Here is a 14,731-nt window from a genome sequence, read left to right on the forward strand (position 1 = left end):
AGAGAAGCCATTGAAATCCACAAGCATGTGGACAACTTCAACAGAAAGGAAGAAACCATGAAAATGAACAAAATCTGGCTACCAGTATTAAAAAACTCAAAAATCAGAACAGTAAATAAAAAGCAATACTCTGAAAACAGAGGATTTCCAGACATGACTCAACCTAGGGCAGTTAACGACTCTAAACAAAGGATGCCCCAGAGGCAGGAAGAAGACAGCAGATAAGCTTTTCAATGCTAATTAAAGTGATTAACTACACAACATTCACACTGACCTCTCTCACCCTAGACTTTCCACAGATATATATTAACCTCTTTGCTTAGTTTTCTCCATACCTCACAACCTCTGAGGATGCCTGCCATAGATGTGGGCGAAACGTCAGGAGAGAATGCTTCTGGAACATGGCCACACAGCCCGAAAGACATACAACAACCCTGTGATCCTGGCCATGAAAGCCTTCGACAGCATATTATAGAATTCTTATACAAAGATGAAGTGGCAGCAATTGAGCATTAAATGATTATGTCACACCTACAAACTCAAGTATCATACTTGGTCTTTATATCTTATTCTGATTCTCTGATTCTCTGGCTGATATCATATTACTAGAGCATAACAAGATGTTTTGAAACATGACTCAGAATGTTTTATACATATTTGACTTGAAATCACTACAATGACACCCTCAAACAACTAGGGGTACGGCCACACTATAGAATTAATTCATTTCAGCTCCCAGGATCTCACAGCACTGAAACATAGCAGTTAAAGTGGTGTCAAACTGCATTAATTTTACAATGTGGATGCACCACAACATCTTGTTGGCCCAACAACATCTCCGTTTGGACAAGATAGCGAACATTAATAATAAGCTAAAAAGAGGCTGGAACAATTTTCCTTTGCCAGAATCTATAGGGAATGAGAAGATTTCACTCTCTCCTTCCTCTGCCTGATTGTATTGAGTGCAAACTACTTTTTCGTTGGCTACAAAGGAAGTAACCTGCGGATAAAAGGGAAAGTGGGAGAAAAAGCAAGAAACCGGAACATTTTAAAAGCTGTGTTGTCGAAGCCTCTTATGGCCAGAAACACTGGGTTGCTGTGAGTTTTCCGGGCTTTTAAAAGCTGCTTTAAAAAACAGAGGATAAATTAGGACTGTCCCTGATGAAATGGAAATTCATACAACTTTTTCATCTCGAAGCAAACTATTTTCTTCAAAATGGTTCTTAGTCATTTAGGCCTTATGGCAGGGGTCCCCAAACTAAGGCCCGGGGGCCGGATGCGGCCCATCGAAGCCATTTATCCGGCCCCCACGGCACAAGGGCAGAAGGGGGTTGGGCTAAATGACCCAAGGGGTCTCTTCTTCTCTTATAACCATTATTATTATTATTATCATTATCATTATTATTATTAACATTGAGGCTGGGTGGCCATCTGTCAGGGATGCTTTGCTTGTGCTTTTGGTGCACAAAGGCAGAAAGGGGTTGGACTAAACGGCCCAAAGGGTCCTTCCAACCCTCTTTTTTATTATTGTTGTTGTTATTATTATTATTATTAATTATTATTATTATTGCTCGGTGGCCAACTATAGTCCGGCCCTCCAATGGTCCGAAGGATCGTGAACTGGCCCCCTGTTTAAAAAGTTTGGGGACCCCTGCCTTATGGTCTTAAAAAAAACTTTCTCCTTTTACAAAATAATTGTCTGGCCTGTCTAAGTCTGAATTACTTCTTGTTACAGCAGTTCATTAAAGCTTCTGTGATTGATAGTTTACTTAATAAATTACATCAGTGATATTTCATTTTCTTTACAGTTTTTTTTTTGTTATCTCATGTTAATGCCTGTGGCTAAGGAGAGACCGGATTACAGTTTGCAGAGGTGGCTTGGCAGAGCTATCACTGCCCTTAAAAACATGAACAATGAAGCCAACATTTCTTTTTCAAGCTGGACAAAAGGGAAACATTATTCTGCTAGTTTTGTGGGAGATAAAGCTGGTTATGACAGCTACAGACTGGATTTGCCCATAGTATACATTTGTCTAAGGTATTAATTACACCCCAATCCCACAGCAGTTTTCAAATCTGCTTTCAAAATGTTATAGAATTTTATTTTATTACATGGTTGTTGATTATTATTTTTGAAGTAGTGCTCCTTGAATGGTTATGCTGTTTTTTCCCCTCAACATGCACTAGACTAGACCAAAGACAAATTCACAATTCAGTGTATTTATTTATTTACACCATTTCTACCCTGCCCTTCTCACCCGAGGGGACTCAGGGCGGATTACAACAACTGGCAAAATTCAATGCCACACAAAATAAAATAAAAAACAACAACAACATATATAAACCATTAACAATAATCCATAAAATACATTATTTCAAGCTTAAAAGCATATAATTAATTACATCCATTCTTCCAAAAAAGACCTTGAACATATACCTTAGTTCAGTGTAAATTTCATTCTCCTTCATTACATTTCTACTAAGAAACTAAGCAATTAATAACTATTAGTACTGTATCTTTATTTTAGTTTCCATCAAGAGTTCTAACGCAGTTCCCGTCATTCTCAGCCAAAATAAAACCTAACTTTTCTCAAGTTGAAAGCTCTCAATAATGGGGTGCTTTGACTTCAAGGCTCATCAAAATTTAGAAAGATACTGGAAGGCGGGGATATTCTGTCTGGGGAATTATTGGGAGGCCCCACCTACACTGCCATGCAATGCAGTTTCAATTGTAACTAGGTGTTGTGTCTTTTCAGTGTATCAGAAGACATGAGGACTTCCTAGATAGGGAAAACTGATTACACAAAGCCAACAGGAGGAATCAATCTACTAGGACAAATAGAGATGCCTACAACAGCGAGGAAACACCTTTGAGGAAAGTCACTGCCAGGAACAGACATACAGAAGGAATTCAGAACCTCCCCAACAAAGCACTTGCTTATGTCACCTCTGGAAGGATAGAAGCAGTAAAGATGCTCAAGCAGGAAATCATCAACAAAGAACACAACATGCCAAGGAAGCTGCTAACTTCTGTCACATCAATTTCAAGGTATGGTGACTCTAGAAGACAGAGACCTCCAAGTTACTTCATCAAGCTCTGTCCAGGTCTTGCAGACTCAAAGCTGTGGCTTCTTTGATTAAGTCCATCCACCTGTGATGTGGTCTTCCTCTTTTCCTCTACTCTCTTCTTTTCTAGTGAGCCATGTTTTTTCATGATATGTATAACAATCTCACACTGGCAACAAAGGTCCACATAGTTAAAACAATGGTATTCCCCATAGTAACCTATGGATATGAGAGCTGGGCCATAAGGAAGGCTGAGTGAAGGAAGATAAATGCTTTTGAACTGTGGTGTTGGAGGAAAATTCTGAGAGTGCCTTGGACCACAAGAAGATCCAACCAGTCCATCCTCCAGGAAATAATGCCCGGCTGCTCACTGGAGGGAAGGATATTAGAGGCAAAGATGAAGTACTTTGGCCACATCATGAGAAGACAGGAAAGCTTGGAAAAGATAATGATACTGGGGAAAATGGAATGAAAACGAAGAGGAGCCAACCAAGGATGGACGGTATCCTTGAAGTGGCTGACTTGACCTTGAAGAAACTGGGGGCGGCGACGACCGACAGGAAGCTCTCTCATGGGCTGGTCCATGAGGTCACAAAGAGTCAGAAGCGACTGAACGAATAAACAACAACAATCTCAGTTTTGTTTCTTTTGCTTCTAGGGAGTGTTCAAGCTTGATTTCCTCTAGGACCCATTGACTTGTCATTTTTGCCTGTTAGCATCCCCAGCTACAATATGATGCCCTTTCAAATTGCATTATATGATTATATGCTTATACAATGTGGTTTAACTGCACTGAACTGCTTTATATGAGTTGACACTGACCTTATAATACAGTCTTAAACTTCATTATATGGCAGTGTAGATGGGGCTGATGTGTAATTTCAAGCTCTACTGTTCATAAAGATGAGTATATCAGGACCTCCTGTCTTCTTTTATTCTTTGCATGTAATTCTGAGGTGCTGGGATTCAGAAAATTAACACGAAGGCAAAACCAGCAGCATTATCTCAGGTCTATGCAGTATGGCCTCTAACAATACATCATTTTCTACTTTCTCCGCAGGACTCTGCATTGGACAAGGTTGCAGACACAGGGAAATGAATGGATAATAAGCCAACTGATATTGTCCTCATCAAAGAATATTAGTAATAGGCTTGCTGGAGCAGGGGAGATGGGTAAATTGTGCTGTGTTTATTTGTAACAGAGGTAGTAGTAGTCATTATGATGTATGTGTGCATGTGTGTGTGTGAGAGAGCAGATGACAGAGAGAAACACAGAGAGAAGTATGCCAAGAGGACAAAAGTAGTGTGGTAATGGAAGGTATTTCACTATGGGGAGGTGGAAAAGGAAGAGAGAGAGAGAAAGGAAAAACCAACTAAATATGATGCAGAAAACTTTTTTAAAAGTAATTTTCATGAGCTGGGTTACTGTGAGTTTTTTTTTTTTTTACTGTATTCCCATGTTCCAGTGCCATTTTCCTAACATTTTGCTTTCATCTGTGGCTGGTTCAGCTACAGATTCCAACAACAGATGCAGGTGAAACATTAGGAGAGAATGCTACTGGAACTTGGCCATACAGCTCGATACACTTACAGCAACTCAGTGATTCTGGCCATTAAAGCCTTCGACAATAACATTAAGGTTGAAGAGAAGATGTTTCTTCCCTTGTGGGCCATTAGAAGTTATTCCCCTATCCCATCCCTAAAAAAAAGTCTTTGGGTAAAACATACTTAGCTTCACTACTTTCTTCTTCCCTTCTCAGGATCACAAGTGAGAAAGCTACCTGGAAGGATTCTTACTGGGCAAATGAATGCAACCGGCAATATGATATCGGTAGAGCTTTCCAGATATTTCATCTTGGTGTCACACCTTTTAGACATTTATCATTTTGTGACACAATAATTCAATTTCACTAGCAAATCACTTTTGGTCAAATCAACCCTTTATAAGGGATACAAACACATAAATTGTAATAACAAAATGTACGGGGACACAACATATCTCATGAAAACCTTTCATTTAAAAATACTTAATTTGTAAGATAGTAACACACATTTCCAAGATTTTTGTCAATAATGAATACATTCACACAACACACTTACATACTGCAACGTACACATTAATATGTTGTGACACACAGTTTAGAAAGCTCTGTGGTAGAAGGACAGCGCTCATTCCAGAATAATCTTCCCTCCAGCCAGCACCAGTAAAATGTGTAGCCCTTTTACAAGGTAAAAGGTAAAGGTTTCCCCTGACGTTAAGTCCAGTCGTGACCGACTCTGGGGGTTGGTGCTCATCTCTATTTCTAAGCCGAAGAGCTGGCATTGTCCCTAGACATCTCCAGGTCATGTGGCTGGCATGACTGCACGGAGCACAGTTACCTTCCTGCCAGAGCGGTACCTATTGATCTACTCACATTTGCATGTTTTCAAACTGCTAGGTTGGCAGGAGCTGGGGCTAACAGCGGGCGCTCATTCTGCTTCTGAGATTTGAACCTGGGACCTTTTGGTCAGCAAGTTCATCAGCTCAGCGCTTTAACACACTGTGCCACCAGGTACATGATAACAATAAAAAAACTTGAAACATTAGGAAACACTTTGTGAAACTCATGTGTCATGTCATGTTTGACTGAAAAGAATACTCAATCCATTGTTATCAGCCTTCTTAGTCCCTTGAAAATAATACAGCCTTGCAGAAAGGCAACATTGCAGCTCCCAGTTTGCCTCCTGCTATCTTACCATCTACATAATCCTTGAAGGTTGGTGTCATAGCTTCCCACTATTTTTCAAGACAGTGGAATTAAGAGTGTGTATCCAGAGTAACCAGAAACAATGAAAGGGATGTGTGTGAAACGTCAGGAGATAATGCTTCTGGAACATGGCTATATAGCCCAGAAAACGCACAGCAACCCAGCGATTCTGGCCATGAAAGCCTTCAACAACACAATGAAAGGGATACCTGTACTTTTTTTGCCAAGCCCAAAAAGAAATAGTAGCATCCGTAGCTGTTTTCACCTTGATGGTTAGTTGTATAACTGTGATGATCAATGGGACATGCAGGTAAACCCAGCTAATGTACCCTTCCCAAACTATGAGAATGAGCAACAAATAAGTTCCACTCTTACCAATAGCACTAGTATCATAGGACCTTGGTAGATGTAGTCTGTGTAAATTCCTGCACGCTTTCCAAACCAGCACCTGCAAGTCAAAATGGAAACAAATGAAATAACAAAGAGGAGAAGAAATCTTTTTTTCTAAGTACAGATGAAGCCAAAGGTGAAGAACTTCCAGCTCCGAAAACAAGACTTTGTTGATAAGGTTTCCCACATTAAAAATTAAAGGCTAAAGGGGATAGTAAAAGAAATGCTCTATACACCCCACTTGCCTTATTTTCAAAAGTGGGAGATTTGATCACTTTTTTTACCTGCTTCATATGACCAATGAAACTTTCCACTAGCCCTAATGCTGGTGCCCAGAACTCTACAGTGTGGGACACTACCAGTTAATAACACTATGTAATAATTTTAAAATATATATATATTCCTGGTTTGAAAGTGTTATTTCCTATTTAATTGTGTGGTACTTATGTTGAAAGGAATTGTTATACTATACAAATTTCATTTTTGTAGCTGCCAAAGACTATGTTGAATTGGATGAGACTCTATGAGGTATTCATTGAAAAACTATAGCAAAATACTTTGTCTGTGATTTTATGATAAAACCAATTAGAAAATGACATTTATAACCCAGGAACAAACATCTTGTTGCATAGTATAATTGTAACAGATGCTATAGGCTTATGCTTGAGAGGAAGGAAATAGCAAAACCACTGAGTATTCCTTGACTAAGAAATTCATGAGGTCGATAGTCGGTTGGTGACTTGAAGGCAGATGCACACATATACACACACAAACACAAGAATCCTGGGTTCAAAGGGCACTGAAGAAATAAAATCATGAAGATAATGATCATGTTTATAATATATGGATATTATCATTAATATGTAAATATAGTTGGAGTCAGCCCCTGAGGCCCTCATAGAATCATAGAGATGGAAGAGACCTTATGAGCCATCCAGTCCAACCTTCTGCCAAGAAGCAGGAAAATCACATTCAAAGCACCACCTGATGGCTATCCAGCCTCTGTTTAAAAGTCTCCAAAGAAGGAGCCTCCATCACACTCTGGGGCAGAGAGTTCCACTGCTGAACAGCTCTCACAGTTAAAGAGCTGGGTTCCTAATGTTCTTCCTAATGTTCAGGTGGAATCTCCTTTCCTGTAATTTGAAGCCATTGTTCCATGTCCTAGTCTCCAGGGCAGCAGAAAACAAACTTGCTCCCTCCTTCCTATGACTTCTCTTCATGTATTTATACATGACCCTCAACATGTCTCCTCTCAGCCTTCTTTTCTGTAGGCCAAACATGCCCAGCTCTTTAAGCCACTCCTCATTGGACTTATTCTCCAGACCTTTGCTCATTTTAGTCACCATCCTCTGGACACATTCCAGCTTGATATTACTCAATCCTATTCATGGCTCCACAAAATTATAGTTGCTGTGAAAAGCAGATATAAAATATAGTCATCCCAAAGAAAAGAAAAGTTTTAGACTCAAGGATGAGCCTTTCTAGCTGTTTGCAAAACCCAGAACAAGAGGACAGGCGAGTTTCACCCATAACCACAGCCAGGACTTTGCATGAAAGTGAAAAGCCATGGATGACAATTAAGGCAAAGGACCACTGGCTGAAATCTATCCTGTTTGCCTGTGTGATTAATAACAATGGAGCAGACTTGTCAAAGGGCTGCTAAGTCCTCTATTATCAAGTCCCTGGGAAGGCAGGATCAAGGGCACAGGGGGAACACCTTAGGCCGCTCTCATTAAGTACCAGCTCTTGTTTAGCTGCATGGGGCCTCCCATTTCAGTGTTTCATTGCCAACTCTCAATTCTGTGTGTGAAATAACAACCTCTTTCACCAAGTCATTGAATTGTGCTCCATCAATAAATTGTGCGGATTTGTTTGGATTTTCAGAATGTATCGAGTCCCCACTGACTCCAAAGGGGACCAAGGGTCCTGGCATCAGACTTAAAGTTGCCCACCCTTTAGCCCTGAGGGTCAAAAAGGCAGACACACTTGTGTCCTCGGGTGTCATTTTTGTCAGATTCACTGAACCATATTGTGGAGACAGAAAATGAAAAATCAGTTACATCGCATGAGTCTGCTAAATGTTTTGCAGCACCAAGTCAAAGGAAAACAATATTAAGTTATTACAGGGGTCATGAGCTTGATTCATTAAAGGTCATGTGACTCATGTGTAATTATTTTTAAATTAGTTGACTGCAATGAAAACCATGACTGTTTTTCTCTGCTCCAGCCTACTAAACTGAGATGCGCACGCAAACACACTTGCTTCCAATTCTTGCTGGAGATACAAAAGTGAACTGTGCTCCTCTAATGATATGTAGAAAGCTGCAAAGCAGAAGAGATGATGGGGTGATGAGACACTGCTTTGGAGGATGTAACCTCCCCTCCACAAAAACCCTGGAGAGGCTACAACTTTTGAGAGTCCCAAAGAACACTTGTTGCAGTTGCTGGAACTGGTGTGCTTCCAACTTAATGCTCCACGAAAAGTCTGTGTCAGTCCCAACTGTATCTGCCCTGCAGCCTTGTCTTTGTCTTTCTTAACATTTATGTATATGAGCAAAAGCAATCAAACAAGCAAGCAAAAAACCTAATAGAACTGGATGTTAATTATGCTGAATAATACCCCTCGTTGGTTCTCTTAACTCTTTCCATTTCTTAGGAAAAAAGCTGTAGGTAGACAGGGGCGTCATTTAGGCTGGGGACAAAATGATGGATGACAGGGAAAAATTAACTGGGGGAGAGGTAAAAGGTGGGATGGCAATACTCAGGGTGCATCTACACTGCAGAATTAATGCAGTTTGACACCACCATTAACTGCTTTGGAATCCTGGGAACTGTAATTTGATGAGGCACCAGCATTCTTTGGCAAAGCGCTCTACATGGGGTTGCCTTTGAAAATTGTTCAGAAGTTTCAAGTGGTCCAATGGATGGCAGCGAGATTGCTCACCAGAGCAGAATACAGGGAGCACACAACTCCCTTGTTCTGCCAGTTCCACTGGCTGCCAGTCTACTTCTGAGCACAATTCAAAGTGCTAGCTTAAACCTATAAAGCCCTAAATGGTTCCAGCCCAGCTTATATGTCCGAATGTATCTCCCTTTATGAACCATCTCGGAGGTTAAGATCATCTGGGGAGGCCCCACCTCCTTCGCCGACATAACCGGTGGAGACGAGAGAAAGGGCCTTCTCAGTGGTGGCCCTTCATCTGTGGAACTCCCTCCCAAACGAAATCAGATCAGCTGCCCCTTCTCTCCTGACCTTCAGGAAAAAACTTAAGACATGGCTTTGGGACCAAGCTTTTGACAAGCAATTGGAGCAGTGCAATAAGTAATAATGAATTAAAGTGATTGGCAAATGGAACAGCCCTGGATTATTATTTGGATGCCGTGATCTTAATTTTTGATTTAATAATTTATGTTTTAATTGTTTGGTTTTAACTGTAACTGTTTACTTAAACTTATATGTGTATGGCATCGAATTGCTGTCTGTTGTAAGGCTACCTTGAGTCCCCTCCGGGGTAGGAAGGGTGAGCTATAAATATGGTAAACAAACAAACAAATAAATAAAATTCAGAGAGGACTTGCTTCTTACTGAACAATTTCACACAAGAGTAGCTTGACAATTTGCCTCATATCTCCGCTTCTTTAAGGGCTAAAGAATTCAAAACGATCTTAACAGACTAGAGAGATGGGCCGAAACTAACAAAATGAAGTTCAACAGGGATAAATGCAAGATACTTCGCTTTGGCAGAAAAAATGGAATGCAAAGATACAGAATGGGGGACGCCTGGCTCGACAGCAGTACGAGTGAAAAAGATCTTGGAGTCCTCGTGGACAACAAGTTAAATATGAGCCTACAATGTGATGCGGCTGCTAAAAAAGCCAACGGGATTCTGGCCTGCATAAATAGGGGTATAGCATCTAGATCCAGGGAAGTCATGCTACCCCTCTATTCTGCCTTGGTCAGACCACACCTGGAATACTGTGTCCAATTCTGGGCACCGCAATTGAAGGGAGATGTTGACAAGCTGGAAAGCGTCCAGAGGAGGGCAACTAAAATGATCAAGGGTCTGGAGAACAAGCCCTATGAGGAGCGGCTTAAAGAACTAGGCATGTTTACCCTGCAGAAGAGAAGGCTGAGAGGAGACAAGATAGCCATGTACAAATACGTGAAGGGAAGTCATAGGGAGGAGGGAGCAAGCTTGCTTTCTGCTGCCCTGGAGACTAGGATGCGGAACAATGGCTTCAAACTACAGGAAAAAAGATTCCACCTGAACCTCAGGAAGAATTTCTTCACAGTGAGGGCTGTTTGGCAGTGGAACTCTCTGCCCCGAACTGTGGTGGAGGCTCCTTCTTTGGAGGCTTTTAAGTAGAGGCTGGATGGCCATCTGTCGGGGGTGCTTTGAATGCGATTTCCTGCTTCTAGGCAGGGGGTTGGACTGGATGGCCCATGAGGTCTCTTCCAACTCTACTATTCTATGATTCTATGATTCTAAGACTGACTTAAAAAAAATGAAAGCTTGGAATATGGGCCAAATAATGATTCAAACCAGGTGGCATTCCTAGACTTCAAATAAAACTCACATTTCCCATTGTTATGGTAAAGCTACCAATTCACCACATAGCTCCCACTTAGAGACAGCACAAGACTTTTCTGGAACTTAGAAAGGGACTCCAGTACTAGGCTGACTTACTTCTCGTTGTCATAGTAGAGTTTCCCAACGGCCCAAGCAATGATGATGGGAAATGGGATGCCTGTGAATGAAAGCAAAGACAGATTTCAATGGTTCTCCTGATGAATTACTCAAGAATAGTGGGTTGGAAGAAAGAAGGAGGGAAAAACAATATGTGGGCTCCACTTTGATACCAGATATCAAATATACCACTTTGATACCTCTTCCACACACCCCAAATAGAAATACTGCTCTAACAGTCCCTCTGCTCGGAAACTAAAACATTTTGTATGTGTGAAGGCTCAACTCTGTAACAATATGAAATGGTCATTAAAATAAGATTGTCTCTAGCATTCACAGAATGGATTAATTAATTTGTGGCTCTATGGTTTATTTCAGTTCAGTTCCAAATCCTATTTTCAATATCAGAGCTCTGTCATTTGGAAAGCTTGGAAAGCTGACCTTGCCAGTTGGGGAATTCTGGGAGTAGCAGTTCAAAAAGGCAACTTTTCCAAGCTTCCTGTCACTGAAGATCCCTAGCATGGCTATGGATATGTCATCCCCACATGTGACTCACACCAGCCGATGCAGATGAACATCCACTTCCGCAGCTTGTCAGTAGAATAGGTGAGAACAATTGCTGTATGAAGGTAACAGCCCTCTCCAAACATCCAGAAGAAATTGGTGACATGGAAATAGTTGTAGGCTGCTGTGACAAGGCGACACCAGGCCTGTAGGGTGAGGAATCAACATTGCAAATTAAGACAAATGCTCAGAGCAAAGCCTGGAAAAGTTACTTTTTTTGATTACAACTATTGAAGTCCTGCAGCATAGCACTGGCTGGGGGAATTGTAAAGTTGTAGTCCAAGAAAATATCTTTTTCCAAACTTTGGTGAAAAATTACCCAATCAGACTGCATCTACGCCAGAGACACATAAAACTTCCACCTTTCAAAGTGTTCTGCTGCTTTTACCTGCCAGTTTTTGAATAATAGAAACCACACCCTTCAAGCTTAAACACCACCATCCTGATTCTTGATGGCACAGAATCAGTGCAAAGCAAACTGCAAGGTAGTTCAGTTTATCTAATTAATGCTTACACAAATTTAAGTTTCTACTAGTGCTCCTTTCTATGCCTTTTAAAGAGATTATCATGAATTGCTAGATCATGAACTGGCAGTCCCCAGTTTTATATGATCTAACTCCCTTCTGCCAGGTAGGAACACATGGTCAAAGCACTCCTAGCAGATGGCCATCCAGCTTTAACCCCCCCCCCCCCTTCAATATGTTCCTGCTTGGACTGGATGGCTTCTCCGTTTTGAAGGATTTTAACTCTTGTATTTTAGCTTGGTTGCTGATTGAGCTGAGGATTTTTGTACTTTTAAAGTTATTGTTGCTACCATATTCTTTTTGTTGACCCTCTTTTCCACTTACAGAGCTAGTCTACTTTTTTCTTTGAAATAAATATTCAAAAGCATTTAACCTACTGATGCCTCAATTAATGTAATTTTATTGATATCTATTTTCATTTTGAAATTTATCAGTAGCTACTGCATATTTCACACTAGGCTTAGACTATACGTTTTTCCAGTTTTTTGTGGTAAAATTAGATGCCTTGGCTTATATTCGGGTTGGCTTATACTCAAGTATATACGGAAGTTGTCTTCTTCTGAGCCTCATTATTTAGGAGAGGCAGGGACATAATGCATTGCTCTTCTTGTTAAATAATTGAGTGTCAGAAATCATTGAAAATCTACTATAAATTGTCTGGTGCTATATTAACACACTATAGTCCCTACTCAATACAAAAATGGGAATATCATAGGTTAGATCTACACTGCCATATAATCCAGTTTCTGAATCCAGATTATCTGCTTTGAACTGGATTATGCGGCATGTAGACTCATATAACCCAAAGTAGATACTCTAGATTCAGAAACTTAATTATATGGCAGTAAAGATCTAACCTATGATATTCCCATTACTGTGTTGAGAAGCTCAGCTCAAAACAAACCTTCAGCTTTCCTGTTATATCTAATCTGGAGGTGGCAAGATTAGAATTCCCTGAACAGATTTGGACACTTTCTCTCTGTCTCTCTCTTTTTTAAACTTCAGGACCACTGCTATGAAACACCTATGATATAACATTATATCCTCTTCTTCTATATAAATATTTGACAGGTTTATGGGATTTCATGTTTCCCAGTCCGCTAGCTCTGCCAACCCTCATAGACATGCCTCTAATATTAATCCACAAATACTACATCATGACAATATGAATCTTGTGGTTTGTGGGGAGAATGCACACTGCTACACAGCATCACCCCATAGAAAATCTTTAGGAACTGAGTTAGTGGCTAGGTTACAAGCACTTTAGCAGGATGTGACAATTAATTGCAAGAAATCATTTCCACACATCAAACGTGGAAAAACTGTCTTGTCAAGATTGACAGTTTGGAGGTTAGACTAGGGACAGAACTGCAGAGAGATGTGGGAGGCATTCAGTCCCTGGAATGCTGTGCTATGTAGAAAAAACAATCATATAAAGCAAATTAAATGTTGACAGTGAGTTTCTCCAGGCAAGAAAAAAAGGCCTCTGAAAATCTCACGTTTTGCTCCTGTACAAACTAATTTTATTTTGGAGATCTACATGCTGGTTTTCCCATCCCAAACTGCTCCCAGGGAGTTCCTGCCATTATCAAGGATTTTTCACTCCCACTTGCTTTGTCAGTTTAAATCAGCCCACTTTCTTTTGAAATGAAATGTACAACTCTATGGATGTCTGTGACTCTTATTGCACTAGACCATTATGTCGCTATTGTTCTATTGACATTGTAATATAAGCATACTATAGAATCATGGATTTGTAACTCAGGGAGTGGCATGTAACATTCTCAACTAGAAAACTAAGAGCTGCAGTGGCAAAATCGGTTAAACCCTTGTGCCAGCTGAACTGCTGAACTGAAGATTGTCGGGTCAAATCTGCAAGACAGGGTGAGCTCCCGTCTGTCAGCTCTAGCTTGCAGGGACATGAGAGAAGCCTCCTAGCAGGATGGTAACACATCCGGATGTCCCCTGGGCAACATCTCTATAGACAGCTAATTCTTTCACAGAAGCGCCTTGTAGTATGTTCTCAAGTCACTTCTGACATGATTAAAAAAACTAGAAAACTCTAAGACCTCTTGTTAGTTACAAGCTCCAGAATTCTATAGGATGCTGCCATGACAGTTAAAGTGGAATATAATGCTATAACAGTGTAGTGCGATGTGGATATGTTTATATTAGATTGGAAGTAGCTAACTTAGCTACTAAGAAATATTTTTCCAGGACTCCAATTCAACAGAGATCAAGTGAAGAAAAGATGAATAAATAAAAGGAAATGATCCCAAGTAGTTACTAAAACATTTTAACACTTTGAGGATAACTCCTGAATAATACAATTAAAAAGGACTCGGTGAAAACTGGTGAAAGACAATTTATAAAATATTTTCTGTTTTTAGATGTGAAACACGATAAGTGGGAGGGAGAAGAGAAATAACACAACAGAAGGGGAAATAAGGGAAACCCTGGAAGAGTTTGGTTGCAAAGTTATGAATATGTAGGTAAAATCAAAACAAAAAGATCCAGAAAATCTCTGTATTCCCAGGGATTTTTTCTCTTTCTGAATAAGCCCTCAGATATTAAGAGGGCAGTGAGGGCCAAGAACAAAAAGAGTAGGTGGAATCAGCAAGGGCAGCAATATGAAATTCCAGAAACCTGCCAAACATTTGTATCTGAGATGCCCAAAAGACCCATGTCATATACTAATGTATTTTCCCATTAGCTTGCCCTTAGGAATATGACTGGGATAGCTGCAATTACT

The 14,731-nt window shown here is 40.4% G+C and overlaps 1 protein-coding gene across 2 annotated transcripts in view; it reads right to left on the reverse strand.

Moving 5' to 3' along the window:
- crhr1 (corticotropin releasing hormone receptor 1) overlaps positions 1-14,731 on the reverse strand; it is a 117,553-nt gene that overhangs the window by 6,010 nt on the left and 96,812 nt on the right. For both annotated transcript variants that reach the window (XM_008113400.2, XM_008113401.3), the window contains 3 exons: positions 11,448-11,601; positions 10,892-10,952; positions 6,189-6,261 (listed from right to left, as the gene is read on the reverse strand). In XM_008113400.2, coding sequence (XP_008111607.1) covers positions 6,189-6,261; positions 10,892-10,952; positions 11,448-11,601 — 288 coding nt within the window. The remainder of the gene's footprint in view (positions 1-6,188; positions 6,262-10,891; positions 10,953-11,447; positions 11,602-14,731) is intronic.

This window comes from Anolis carolinensis, chromosome 6 (genome assembly GCF_035594765.1).
Source record: "Anolis carolinensis isolate JA03-04 chromosome 6, rAnoCar3.1.pri, whole genome shotgun sequence".
Lineage (NCBI taxonomy): Eukaryota > Metazoa > Chordata > Lepidosauria > Squamata > Dactyloidae > Anolis > Anolis carolinensis.